At 36.6% G+C, this 13,945-nt stretch overlaps 1 protein-coding gene across 1 annotated transcript; it reads right to left on the reverse strand.

Moving 5' to 3' along the window:
• Positions 1–8,077: 8,077 nt before the first annotated feature.
• On the reverse strand, positions 8,078–8,995 carry LOC109678596 (olfactory receptor 7A5-like). Its single transcript, XM_020154097.2, has one exon. It carries the CDS (start codon positions 8,993–8,995, stop codon positions 8,078–8,080), a length of 918 nt encoding a protein of 305 aa, XP_020009686.2.
• Between the last annotated feature and the right edge of the window lie 4,950 nt (positions 8,996–13,945).

Consider the following 13,945-nt stretch of genomic DNA (forward strand, 5'->3'; position numbering starts at 1 on the left):
ATATCCATTTCTCTTCTGTAACATTCTCTTCTTTTGGAATTTATTAGGATTAATAATTAACAATTATTAAGTATATTCTAAGTTACAGTTCACTCTTTGTGATGTACATTCTATAGCTTTTGTCAAATGTAGAATGGCAGGTATCCACTTTTCCAGTATTCTACAGAACAGTTTTCAATACCATTGAGAACCACCGGTTCATCTTTTCCTACCTCCTCCCAACTCCCTGGAAAGCCCTGATTTTTTTAGCATCTCCATTTCATATTCTCTGGATTCTCATGTAGTTGTTTTTATTTTGCAGTGTTGGGGATGGCATCTAGGGCCCCATGCATGCTCAGCACTACTGAACCAGCCTTGTGTCACATGACTGGAATCACTCAGAAGGCAGCCTGTAGAAATTGGCTTTTTGATTGAACAAGTGACTCTTAAGGTTCCTCCACATCTCTCTGAGGATTGAAAATGCATTTCCTTTATTTCTGAATAATAAATAATGCATTCTGTGGATGTACCATGGTTTGATTATCCATTTAACTACTGAAGACCTTTTCTTTTTAGTAGTACTGGGATTTGAATTCAGGGCTTTATGCTTGATAACCAGGCGCCCTAACACTTGAGTTATACTCCCAAGCTTTTTACTTTTAGCTATTTATCAGACAGGGTCTCATGATCTTATCCAGTGCTGGCCTTAGACCACATTCCTACTATTCTACTTCCTTCATAGCTGGGGCATGTGCCACTATGCCCAGCTCTTTGAGAAAATGTCTTGATAACTTTATTCCCAGGCTGTCCTTGAACCATAAACTTCCTATCTTCACCTCCCAAGTAGCTGTGATTACATATGTGAGCCACCATGATGCCCAGAATAATTACTGAAGGACATCTTGGCGGCTTCTACATTTTAGCAATTATTATTAAGCCACTATGAATACTTGTGTGCCAGTGATTTGTTTGTATTTTTCTTTTTCACTTGTGGACATAGTTTTCAATTGATTTGAATAACTATGATATGGAATAAAACTGTGGTATCCTACCATAAGAGACTCTTTAGTTTTATAAGGAAATCATCAAACTGTCTTTTAAGTTTGTCATACCATTTTGCATTCCCACCATCATTGAATGGTAGTCCATTGTTCCTCACTTTTGTCAATATTTTGTGTTTTCAGTGTTTGAATTTTAGGTAATTTAATGGGGATTAGTGGTATCTCATTATTTTAATTCAGAAATCTGATTAAATTAATTTTAGGATCTACTCATTTCTTTATTTTTCATTCATATGTCTTCCTTCATGAGGTATCAACTGAAATCTTTTTCCAATTTTCCATTTCCAAATTGAGTTTTTTAATATTTTTCTTCTCCTCCTCTTTCTCTTCTAAATCCTCTATTTCCCCCTCTTCCTTCTCGTTCTTCTTCTTCTCCTGATTGCAGTAGTAGGGTTTGAGCTCAGGGCTCCACACTTGCTAGACAGGTGCTCTATCACTTCGCCAGTCCATTCCCCTTTAATCTTCTTATTATTGAGTTTTTAACAAAGTTACGTGTATATTATGGATATCAACACTTTATTAAATATGTGTCCTATGAAGATTTTCTTCCTGACTGTGACTTCTATGTTCAGTTTTCTAACTCTATTTGCCATAAAAAGTTTTTAATGGCATAATATTAAGTGACATAAGCCAGTGTCAGAAAAACATATGCCCTATGACTTATCTTATAAGGAGAACCTTTTTATCATTTTAAAATGACAAAAAGACACAAAAGAAGAGGGGTTTCAGTTGGTGACCAGGGATGAACTGATGTGAAAACTTAAGAGAATGATTGATGGATGAATATGATCAAATTATGTAATATGAAAGTATGAATATGTCATAATGACCTCACTATTCTTAAAATTAGTAATATTTTAAAAAGCAATGATAGAAACAGAGTAGAACCAGTTCCTGCATTTCTAGAAATAAATTGTATAACCCTTCACACATTTTCCCCAAATTCTTTTATGAATAAATAAGTGATCAAATTTTCAATCTATCAAGTTGATGAAAAATTCCAGTTCTTTAGTTCAAAAGAATCCATTAAATTTGAATAAAACCACACTGTCCCTTCCTTACAAAAGCAAATTCTCACAGAAAATTTGCAGTAGAGAAATTAAATGTCTAAGCAACTCATAGGTACATGTGGCCTCTGAGTCATGGAAAAATTTCAAAATAAAGCTCATGAGTACACCCTATTTTAATGTGAGTACACAAGATGACAGGAGGTATCACAATGTGTGTCATCTATAAATTTTTGTTGCCAGATTTCACCCACAACTAGTCCATTGGTCTGAAACTCCCTGAGACATTGCTTCAATATATAACAATTTATAAATAAATATCTTTCATTTAGCTTTATATAATTCAATGTCTAATGCCATATTTCTTTACCCCAAACCCCTTGGACTCATTTCCCTATGGGATTTTTTTCCTTTCCTACAGAGTCTGTTTCCTAAACCACAAGTGTAAGATTCTGGGCATACAGTTTTTATTCCTTCTGTTCCATGAACTCTTCTGCTTTCAAGAGATCATACCTGCCTTCTTATCCCAGCCCCAAGTTATATTTTTGCCTAAATTGGACACAGAATAACTTTAGTAGGTGCCATGGCTCTCCAGTGCCAACATTTGTGTTGGGGATAGAGATCCATAATATCTTCACAGACTTTCTATTCCCCTCTGCAACGAGAGAGAATCTGTTCCTGTGATTATAAAACTATGGGTACTAACTTTCCTGGCTTTGTGAGAGTTTTGGAAAAACACCTAGAAAATTCATACTTATATGACACATTAAACATTGTCATTCAGTCTTTCATATTGGAAATAATAATAATCGTACATTTTTGTCACTTAATGCACACTGCTCAAATCTTAATGCCTTATAATCATGTCTATTTTATTTTAAAATTTTCATTCTAGATTTCATTCTACATTTTTCTAGAATGGAGCTCAAAGTCATAAGCTGGGTAGATTGGTATGACTTTCAGTGGAACTTTTTTGAGTTGATAAAAGATTTCCAGAACCAGGTTAGTGCCCATTATCCAGTTATGTTTTTTTTTTCTGTGATAATCACATGGGAATATCCACAGAATTTTGATTACCAACACATGGGAAGTGAGGCAAAGACCTAACCAGTAAAGGCCAGGGAAGGGATGGAGCTCAGCATCTTATAAGGCACAGGATAGCCCTTGCCAAAAGAATATTCTACCAGAAATGCAAGCCATAGGAAGGTCATGAAGCCCTGTTCTAGATGAGAACATATCTAACTTCAATGGAGTATATAAAGCCCTATTTCTGATTCCAGGGTTACAAGATGCCAAGGATTCTGCACACCTAACCAGCTCCCAGTTGCTATTGGTGTCCCTGGTACTGATGTGCAGAACACACTTGGATTGTTAAGACTGGGTTCCCAGGTGAGTCCATTGTGGGTATTTTGAGTCAAGCACTCACCATCTATAACAGCTTTGAGTGTAGGGGTTCATATATTGGACTTTGTAGACTAAATTTGAAAATATTAGTTTAAAGTTACCTTCTGAGTATGTCTCATCACAGGAAATAAAAGTTTGAAACATTTGGCACCAAATCTGTAAACTTGGGAAATCAAATGTGAACTGTTTTGAATATATGATTAGCTGACTAGATTTTTTGCCTTTCTGGAGATTTTCCCTATGGTCTGTAGAGAGATCCCTTTTCTGTGCAGAAGCTTTTTAGTTTGATGCAATCCCAACTTGTGTTTCATGTCATGAAATGTTTTACAACGATGGTCTCACTGTAGCAATGTTTTCTTGAGGATGGGATGACCTATTTTCAAAGTAGCCCATTCTATGACCAGCTTATTCAGCTCAGGAGCCTTATAATCAAGTGTGGTCTAAGAACTCTTAAGTAGACTTGTGACAACTAGCCAACTTGTGTCCTGAACTCTGAGATTCCTGTGAACACCTTGGGCAATGATTTCCCCCTACCTATGTACACAAGAAAAAGAATGAAGAGAATCCCAAATCTGTAAGAATTGCTGATATCCAGTCACACATCTATTTCTGTAAATAAGAGCTGTCACTTACTGTTATGGCTTGGGTGAAACTTGGGTCTTACCAAAGGCCTGTGTGCTTATGTGGTGGTCCCTTGGGTGGCACTATTGAGAAGTAATGGGACCTTTGAGAGGTAGGGCATATTGGGAGGTCAGTAGATCATGGGTTGAATTCCCTTGAAAGGAATTGTGGAACTCTATCAATACAGTCATTCTCTGCTTCCTAATTCAAGATAGATGCCTGCTCTGACACATCCTCCCACCGTGTGATACTTTCATACCAAAGGCAAAAAACAATGAAGTTGCCCAGTGTTAGACTTGAAACTCCATAACTACAACCACAAACAGAATGTTCTTCACTTCATAAGTCCCCTATGTCAAGTATTTCGCTATAGTGACCAGAAGCATACTAATCCACTATGTTTTACAAGTGCAGCTATTGTCAATTACTCCTCAGCCACAATATACTCTAATATTGAGCCCTATGAGTGATTGTCCTGTCATTTGTGACAAATATAGAATCTGGAGGATATCATGCTCTGTGAAATAAGTTAGACATTTGTATGTAAAACTATATTGGTATTTCTTCATTTGAAAAGTATCTTTTCAGTTCATATGCCCATTTATTTATTTGGAGTATTTGTTCATTTGGTACTTAATTTTGAATTCTTTATATAGTCTGAATATTAAACATCTGATGGATAAAGAGCTGGCAAAGAATTTCTCCTATTCTTCAGGCTATCTCTTCCTTCTGTAGAGTGAAAATCTCTGTGTATCATTTCCTTTGCTTTACAGAATCTTAAAATTTAGTATAACACCACTCACAATAGCCAAGTCATAAAATCAGCCTTGGTTCTCCTCAGTCAATGAATGGATAAATCAAACATGGCATATATAGAGCATAGAGTATTACTCAGTCATGAAGAAGAAATCACACTGTTTGCAAGAAAATTGGTGAAACTAGAGATTATCATGTTAATTGAAACAAACCAGACTCAGAAAGGAAAGTATTTTGTGTTTTCTCTCATATGAGTAATATGTTTTGAAGATGTGAAGGTATAAGGCAGACTACAGGGAGTAGGAAGGGTACCTTTTGGAAGAGAAAAAAGGATAAGTGTAGGTAATAGGGGAGTTATATAATTAAAATACATTCTAAAAATATGTGGAATTATCATAACAACTCACTATTTTCCAAAATTAACATACACTAATTAAAATCTTTCAAAATTTAGATAACCTTAGATTTTTACATGATTTTAATTACACACAATCTTAAAATGTCAATTACATTGAGACACAGAGCAAAATTGTCAATATGGGAATGGAATGGTATATGTCAATGAGAAGGCATGGTTCGAAAGGTATAGAATTAGATTTTTGTAGAATGCATAAGTCTAGATATATAATATACATCAGTAGGACTATGCTCAGTAATATTGCACCATACACCGTAGATCTAGTAAGAGGGTAGAGTTTAGGTATTCTTGTTCACTTAAGAAAGAAGTGAACAAGAGGTGTTCATTTGAGGTGATGGACTAAGGGTTTTGAATTTGCATTGGCCAAAACAATATGGTGGTCTGGGGAATGGTCCTTAAGAGGTATTGGCATGATTTTGCTGCTGCTGCTATTAACCCTTCCCTACCAAGTAAACAGGACAAGTAGAGGAGTCCCCAGGTGTCCCAACCATGGTCATTCTTAACAATCCTACAACCATGGAACTCTCAAAAGTTAGAGGACCCTGCCAAGACTAGTAGAGTATTTAGAATTGATGTACGGCTGATGACATGAGAAGACCCAAAGAAATAAGAAGTCATCCTCAATATAGATTCCTATGACACAAGAAAAACAGTGCCACAATCCGTTTACTTAGGAAAGAGTGTTATGCAACAATGAGTGTTATGCAACAACAATATTACTGATGCAATAACCAATGCAAACAGAACCGAGATCACTCTGAATAATCTACTGCTTATTTTGGTTCTGATAGTTGAGGCAGCACTCATGGTGACCTGACTCTTCAAGCTTATTTCAGATAACTATATAAAAAAGAGAATCCCTTCTAGATAATCATGAGGTTTCAAGGATATGTATTTTTTTACAGGAATACCTTTCATGACTGAATCACAAGTCTCCATTCCCACAGGTAAGATTGTGAGAATTAAAGGTCTGTCATGTGTCATCCATTGATTGACAGGATTTAAAGAACACAAAAGAGATAACAAAATTGATGATAAAGTAATACATATGTTGTTCACTCACAAGCACTTTAACATTTGTGACAAAATTTTAATAGTAGGAAATATTTTATTTAGGGTATTGGATAAAGTCATATTTGTAGGGGAAAGGGGGGAGAAATGACCCAAACATTGTATGCACATATGAATAAAAAAAAAGTCATATTTGTAGACAGCATTGGAAACTTTTAAACTTGATCCAATCAAGCCATAGAGCCAATGACAACAAATCCTTGAGTCCAATGAACTAAATAGAAAATAAAAAATTGATAAGTGGGACTGCATCAAATTAAAAAGTTTCTGAACATCAAAAAAAAACAGTTACCAGAATCAAAAGACAATCCACAGAATGGGAGAAAATATTTACTGACTATTCAATAAATAAGGGATTAATATCCACAATATACTAAAATGTGAAAAAACAAAATAGCAGAAGAAATGATCCAGTTAATAAATGGGCAAATGAATTGAACAGTCTTCTTGTTAGAAGAAGAAATACAAATAGCTAATCAATACATGAAGAAATGTTCACCATTCTTAGACATAAAGGAAATGCAAATAAAAACTACACTAAGAAGCCATCTCACTCCAGTCAGATTGACCATCATCAAGAAAATACAACAAAAACTAGCAAGCATGTGAGGGAAAAAGGAACATTTACACACTGTTGATGGACATGTAAATTTGTACAACCACTGTGGAAACCAGTATGGAAGTTCCTCAGAAAACTAAAAATACACATGCTTTAGTACTCTAACTTACCACTACTGGGCTTATGTCCAGAGGAGTGTAAACCAATATACAAAAAAGATACTTGTATACCCATGTTTATTGCAACTCTCCTCACAATAAACAAAGTGTTGAAACAGCTAAATAGCTAAGGTGCCCAACAACTAGTGAATGAATAAAACAATTATCTCTCTCTCTCCATGGATTATATATATTCCATATGCATATACATGTATATTACATGTACATGTATATGTTCATTATATATACACATGTATATGGAATATATATAATCATACATGATATATTATATATATGTGGAGATATACTCATACATTACTCTTCCCTCAACAAAAATGTAAATATGCCATTTGGAGGAAAATGAATGAACTGGAAAACATCATGCTGAGTCAGATATGCCAAGCTTAAAAGGCCAAATATTCCATGTTCTTGCTCATTTGTGAATCTAAACCAAAAATTATAGTGACAGTGATTACCATAAAAATAATGATTTGTAAATGTAATTGGGAAAGTTTCTAGGGTGAACCAGCAAGAGGGTGGATGTGGAAAAGAAAGAATATCAAGGGGAGAAGAAGATGGATGTATGCTGCCTATGCAAATATGCAGACTGCATAATGAAGCACGCACAAAAAATTTGAAAATTGGTGGAGCTCATAGGGGGAGAATGGAGGAGATGAACTTGTACAAGGTACACTTTACACATGTAATTAATTATCACAATGAGATAGCCTTGCATTATTAGTATTTGCTAACTGAAACAAGCTTTTTAAAAAATAAATTATGTAAAGCATTTGAAGACAAAGAGATTCAAAGTGCAGAAAATAGAGTGGAGAGGTTGATTCTCCACTTCTACACTCTGATTAAAGAATCAATTCCTAGCTCCAAGGTTTATAGACCTGCAACCAAGAGCACTTCCTGATTTTTATGGAAGTACTGTGGTTTAAACTCAGGGTCTCACATTTGCCAGGTAGGTGCTCTACCACTCCAGCCACTCCACCAGAGCCCAGGAGTACGTTTTGAAAAATACTCGTATGGATTTTCCCTCAGAGGTATCTTTTCAGAGCCCTCTTGATGTCTTTATTCTTCAGGCTGTAGATGAAGGGGTTCAGCATGGGGGTGACCACACTGTACATCACCGAGGCTGCTCCACTGGAGTGGGAGCTGTGGGTAGTAGCAGCACTAAAGTACACTCCTAGGATTGTACAGTAAAACAAGGAGACCACTGAAAGGTGAGACGCACAGGTGGAAAATGCTTTGTACTTCCCCTGAGCTGAAGAGATTGCACAGATGGAGGAAACTATCTTACAGTAAGAGTAAAGGATGCCGGCAAGGGGCCCAACACCCAGCAACACAGAAGTAAAATACATCACCAGCTCATTAGGGAAGGTGTCAGAACATGCAAGTTGGACCACTTGATTAAGTTCACAGAAATAGTGTGGGATTTCCAAGTCTGTACAGAAGGACAGCCGAAGCACCATTAAGCTTTGTAACAGGGAATGCAGGACACTAAGGATACAGGACACCAGAACCATCAGCACACAGAGCCGGGGGTTCATGATGACCGTGTAATGCAGAGGGTGACAGATGGCCACAAAGCGGTCATAGGCCATCACAGCCAGGAGGAAGTTCCCAAACCCAGCAAAGAGTATGAAAAAATTCATCTGTGTGATGCAGGTGTCATAGGAGATGACCTTGTTCTGTGTCTGTATGTTTGCCAACATCTTGGGAACAATGGTTGTGGTAAGGCAGATGTCAGAAAGAGACAGGTTGGAGAGGAAAAAATACATGGGTATATGGAGATGGGTATCAGAGGTGATGGCCAGGATGATAAGCAAGTTTCCAATCACAGTGATGAGGTACATAGAGAGGAAAAGCCAGAAAAGGAAGGGCTGCAATTCAGGTTCTCTTGAAAATCCCAGAAGAAGAAATTCTAACACTTGTGAACAATTCCTTGGTTCCATGTGGTTGTATGACTGAAAGCAAGAGTGAGATTGAGAACAATTAGAGAGAGAGAGAGAGAGAAGAAATATACATATATTATTAAACTTTCAGAAATTCTATCAATTTATATCTTATACTCAAGAAGTCATTCTTATAATTCATGCATGAGTATGGTCTCTTTTAAGGTATTACTTGCTATCTATGAATAGGAATTCCTTATCCACTCTCAGCCTTGCCTCCAGAGATCATGGGTTCTGTAATTAAAACAAAAAATTTTCCTTATGTGTTTGAGGAATAAAAATTACATATTAACTATGTTCCAGAAACTGTCTAGAAAATGTATTCATAGTGCAAAAAAGACAAATGTCTCTATATCCTAATGATTGTGAAAAACATAAGCAAACAGAAAAGTTGTATACCATGCCCTGTAATGACAGATTCCAGAACAAAAGGAAAGGAGGGGGTTAAAAAGAGATGGATGACTTTTTTTAAAACTGTTGGTTAAACACTAAGATTCCACCTCACCCCTGTTAGAATAGCCATCATCAGCAACACCACCAACAACAGGTGTTGGCGAGGATGCGGGGAAAAAGGAACCCTCTTACACTGTTGGTGGGAATGTAGACTAGTACAACCACTCTGGAAAAAAATTTGGAGGCTACTTAAAAAGCTGGACATCGATCTACCATTTGACCCAGCAATACCACTCTTGGGGATATACCCAAAAGACTGTTACTCCAGAGGCACCTGCACATCCATGTTTATTGCGGCACTATTCACAATAGCCAAGTTATGGAAACAGCCAAGATGCCCCACCACTGACGAATGGATTAAGAAAATGTGGTATCTATACACAATGGAATTTTATGCAGCCATGAAGAAGAACGAAATGTTATCATTCGCTGGTAAATGGATGGAATTGGAGAACATCATTCTGAGTGAGGTTAGCCTGGCCCAAAAGACCAAAAATCGTATGTTCTCGCTCATATGTGGACATTAGATCAAGGGCAAACACAACAAGGGGATTGGACTATGAGCACATGATAAAAGCGAGGGCACACAAGGGAGGGGTGAGGATAGGTAAGACACCTAAAAAACTAGCTAGCATTTGTTGCACTTAACGCAGAGAAACTAAAGCAGATACCTTAAAGAAACTGAGGCCAATAGGAAAAGGGGACCAGGTACTAGAGAAAAGGTTAGATCAAAAAGAATTAACCTAGAAGGTAACACACACTCACAGGAAATCAATGTGAGTCAATGCCCTGTATAGCTATCCTTATCTCAACCAGCAAAACCCCTTGTTCCTTCCTATTATTGCTTATACTCTCTCTACAACAAAATTAGAGATAAGGGCAAAATAGTTTCTGCTGGGTATTGAGGGGGGGAGCGAGAGGGGGTGGAGTGGGTGGTAAGGGAGGGGGTGGGGGCAGGGGGGAGAAATGACCCAAGCCTTGTATGCACATATGAATAATAAAAGAAAAATGAAAAAAAAAACTGTTGGTTAAGCAAGAACAGCAAACAGTGACATTTTAACAACGATCTCACAGAAAATTGGTCAAAGGCCTCAAAGTTACCTGGAGGAAGCTTATTTCCAATGCTCAAAGCCACCAAGGGAGCCAGTGTGGAAACAGAGTAACAAGAGGGAGAAAGATGGCTCAAATTTGGAAGACAAGCAACATAACAGAAGATGATGTAGAACACTGGTTAAAAGAGGCTAAGATAGGTAGAGGAGGAGGAAGAATGGAAAGGGTGTCATTAATTGAGGGAAAATGAATTTTGGTTGGAGAACTAAGGTCTAGTTCTCTATTTTGCATGGTAGTTTGACTGCAAATAACATTAATTATTTATATTACAAAATATCTTGAGGGCATATTGGAATGTTCCCAACACAAAGAAAACATAAATATTAAGGAAATACAAATGATAACTACTTTGCTTTCATTATTACTCATAATTGAGTCATATGGAACACCATGAAAATGTAGAGTTTTATGGGTTAAAGTAGATTATAAAGTACTGTCTCATTGTAATTACATATGCACCATAGTATTTTCTTTTTATTGTATGTTATATATTGTAATTATGTGATTGTGGAGGGGTTAGGTTATGTAACACTTTTCACCACGGAGTTTGGAAAAACTTAAGGAGTTTAGAAAACCCTCAGCTGTACTATTTATTATTCTTGCGCAAATAGGAGTTAAACACTTGAGTCTCAATTTTGTTGGCTATAAATTTTGGTTACAGTGGTACCCCATTATTAAGAATCTTGTAAGAATTAAATGAGGAAATATGCAAAGATAGAATATGGAATGATGCTTTCAAAGAATGAAGAGTAATTGAATTTTCATATCCAAAAGAAGAGAAATAATTATATAAGGATATACAAACAGTATTATATTTATTGCTGCAATATTCATAAGAGACAAGATATGAAATCAACCAAGGTGTCTATCGATGTGTAAATGGATGAAGATCCTGTGATAGAAAGACACAATGTTCCCATTATTCAGTCTAAGAAAAGGAATGGTATTCTGTCATTTGTAGCAAGTGGATAGAAATGGAACGATATTATGTTAGGAAGAGTTTAATAGAGACGGAGAGGAATAGGAGAAAGAAGGGTTATAGGCATAAATTAACAATGATTTAATGACATGAATATAGATCCATAATTACATTGTTGAATACCTACTCATGAGATAATATAACATATGATATTCAGGAATGTTCTGGCTTCTACACATTCCCAGTTGTTATTTGTTAAAAGAATCAACTATTTTGTCTTAGGATATGGAGATTTATTGTATGATAACATTATATTTCAAATTATTTGGAAAAGTTTAAATAGTTAAATAAAAGCTGGCCTAAATGACATATATCTGCAAGAAGAAGACATTGGGCCTGTGCTAGCATATCTTACAAAAAATATCAGAAGAATTAAGGACCTCAGTGTAAAATTAAGCAATATAGTTTATATGATCATCAAGAGGATTATGGTTGGCGGTGTGCCTCAAGTGGAAGGGTACCTGCGTAGCAAGCATGAGGCCCTGAATTCAAACCCCAGTACTGCAAAAAAAAGACTTCATATAAAAATCTGTGGGTTGGAAGCTTTGAAGGACCTTAGTAGTATAGTGCTTGATGCACACATACCTGGGTTCTGTCCCCAGCACTGCAAACAAAGTTGCATGCAAGTGCAAATTATCTTCATTAAAACAAGGAATTAAGAAGTAAAATGACTGACACATATTTAAGTAAACATTTTATTGCCAGCAATATTCACCAATAATCACTTGAGAAGCAACTTTTGAAGGTAATTTAAAATGCTAACCACAAAAATGGGCATATAGTAAATATCAACAAATTGAAATTATGATTATTTAGAAATCCTATAACAGTAGGAGGAAACAATAAGAAATCTCTTTCATAGGAATTTGTATTGGGAAAAGCATATAAACAGCAGTTACTCCAATGGTGCTGGAAGTCTTAAGCAGGTGGCAAATGGGGTACTCTGACTTTTCTCAAGGTGGAAGTGGAAGCATCTAAGGATAGTTCTAAAAGTTTAAAATGCCATCAAGGAGACAATCAAGACTGAGAAATGCAAATGGCCCATGCTTTTCTCATATGCAAAATCTAGACTAAAAGTTGACATTTGTGTAAAATTGAGACTATTTGGGGTAAAATTGAGACTATTTGGGGAACAAGTAGAAGGAGGAGGGTGAAAGGAGAGGTTGACGGGGTGGTGGTGGTGGGTCTGAGTAAAAGCACTTTATATGCATGTAAAGACATAAAATATTGAATCCAGCTAATATTTTTACAATGGGGGAGAAAAAGGACAAAAACATGCAATACAGTGAGTGAATTTTAGCAAAGTACATTTTCTCCATGCGTGCAAATATCACAATGAGATATCTGTGCATAACTAATCTAAATTAATAAAATGTAGTTTGGCATGACAATACACACCTGTAAACCTGGTTATCCAGAAGGCAGAGGCAGGATGATCACAAGTTCAAAGCCAGCCAATCAAATTTCAGTCATCCATATCTCAAAACAAAACATAAGCAAAAGGGCTGGGGGCATAGCTCAAGTGGTAGAGGGCTTGCCTAGCAAGGGCAAGCCCTGAGCTCAACCCCAGTACCTGAAATGTTGCAGACAACTTCTATCTCACATTTTCTCAGTTATGGAACTATGGATATAATGGACAAGATCAACAACTGGTGGGGTCTGTGCGTGACTTAATCCACATTCAACAGCAGCAGTATCCTCCACTCACCCTTCCTCAGGGCAGAGTGAAGACCATCTCCAGCGATGGCTCATTTTCAGCATGGGCGAATACATATATTTTTGAGAACTGTAGTTCTAAATTAATAATCCCCAAATATATTTGCCCAAGTCATTGAAGATTGATGATATTATAGGATTTTTTTACTGCATGCACTCATTTGTTTTTGTTAGCATATCAATACAATAGCAATCATACAATATACAGGGGGATACATTCTGACATTTACATATGTACTTACAATATATCTTAGTTAGATTTACTCCTTCATCATTCTCCCTGAATTTGTCGCTTAAGGCTAAAGATAGAGACTTAACTTCATCCTCAGACAAGGCAGCAGGAATAAGTGAAACATTGGTCCCTTTTCAGAATTAGGAATCAAAAAGAAATAAAGTTGTCCTGTTCAGCCCAAGGTTGCACAGTATTAGGGACACTAACAGAGAAGATATACACAGGTACTTAGATCTGTCTGTGAGACATAACTGTCTCTGTTACTCCAACCCCTGGGCACATCATTCCCCAGGGGCATTGTATTACACATACAGAAGTTTTTCTCCTGAAGATTCTCTGTTCTCAAGAGACCAGGTCAGAAGTCAGGCGAATTAGTCTTTATTACCCCTTCTCCTTGAACTTGTCTGCTTTCCAGAGATCTAACTTCCTAACACCTTGTCCCAACTCCATTTGAATTTTC

This window comes from Castor canadensis, chromosome 14 (genome assembly GCF_047511655.1).
Source record: "Castor canadensis chromosome 14, mCasCan1.hap1v2, whole genome shotgun sequence".
In the NCBI taxonomy this organism is placed as follows: Eukaryota; Metazoa; Chordata; class Mammalia; order Rodentia; family Castoridae; genus Castor; species Castor canadensis.

What these genes read in the sequence shown, in the direction of transcription:
- LOC109678596 (XM_020154097.2), bottom strand. Translation starts at nt 8,995, where the DNA reads ATGGAACCAAGGAATTGTTCACAAGTGTTAGAATTTCTTCTTCTGGGA.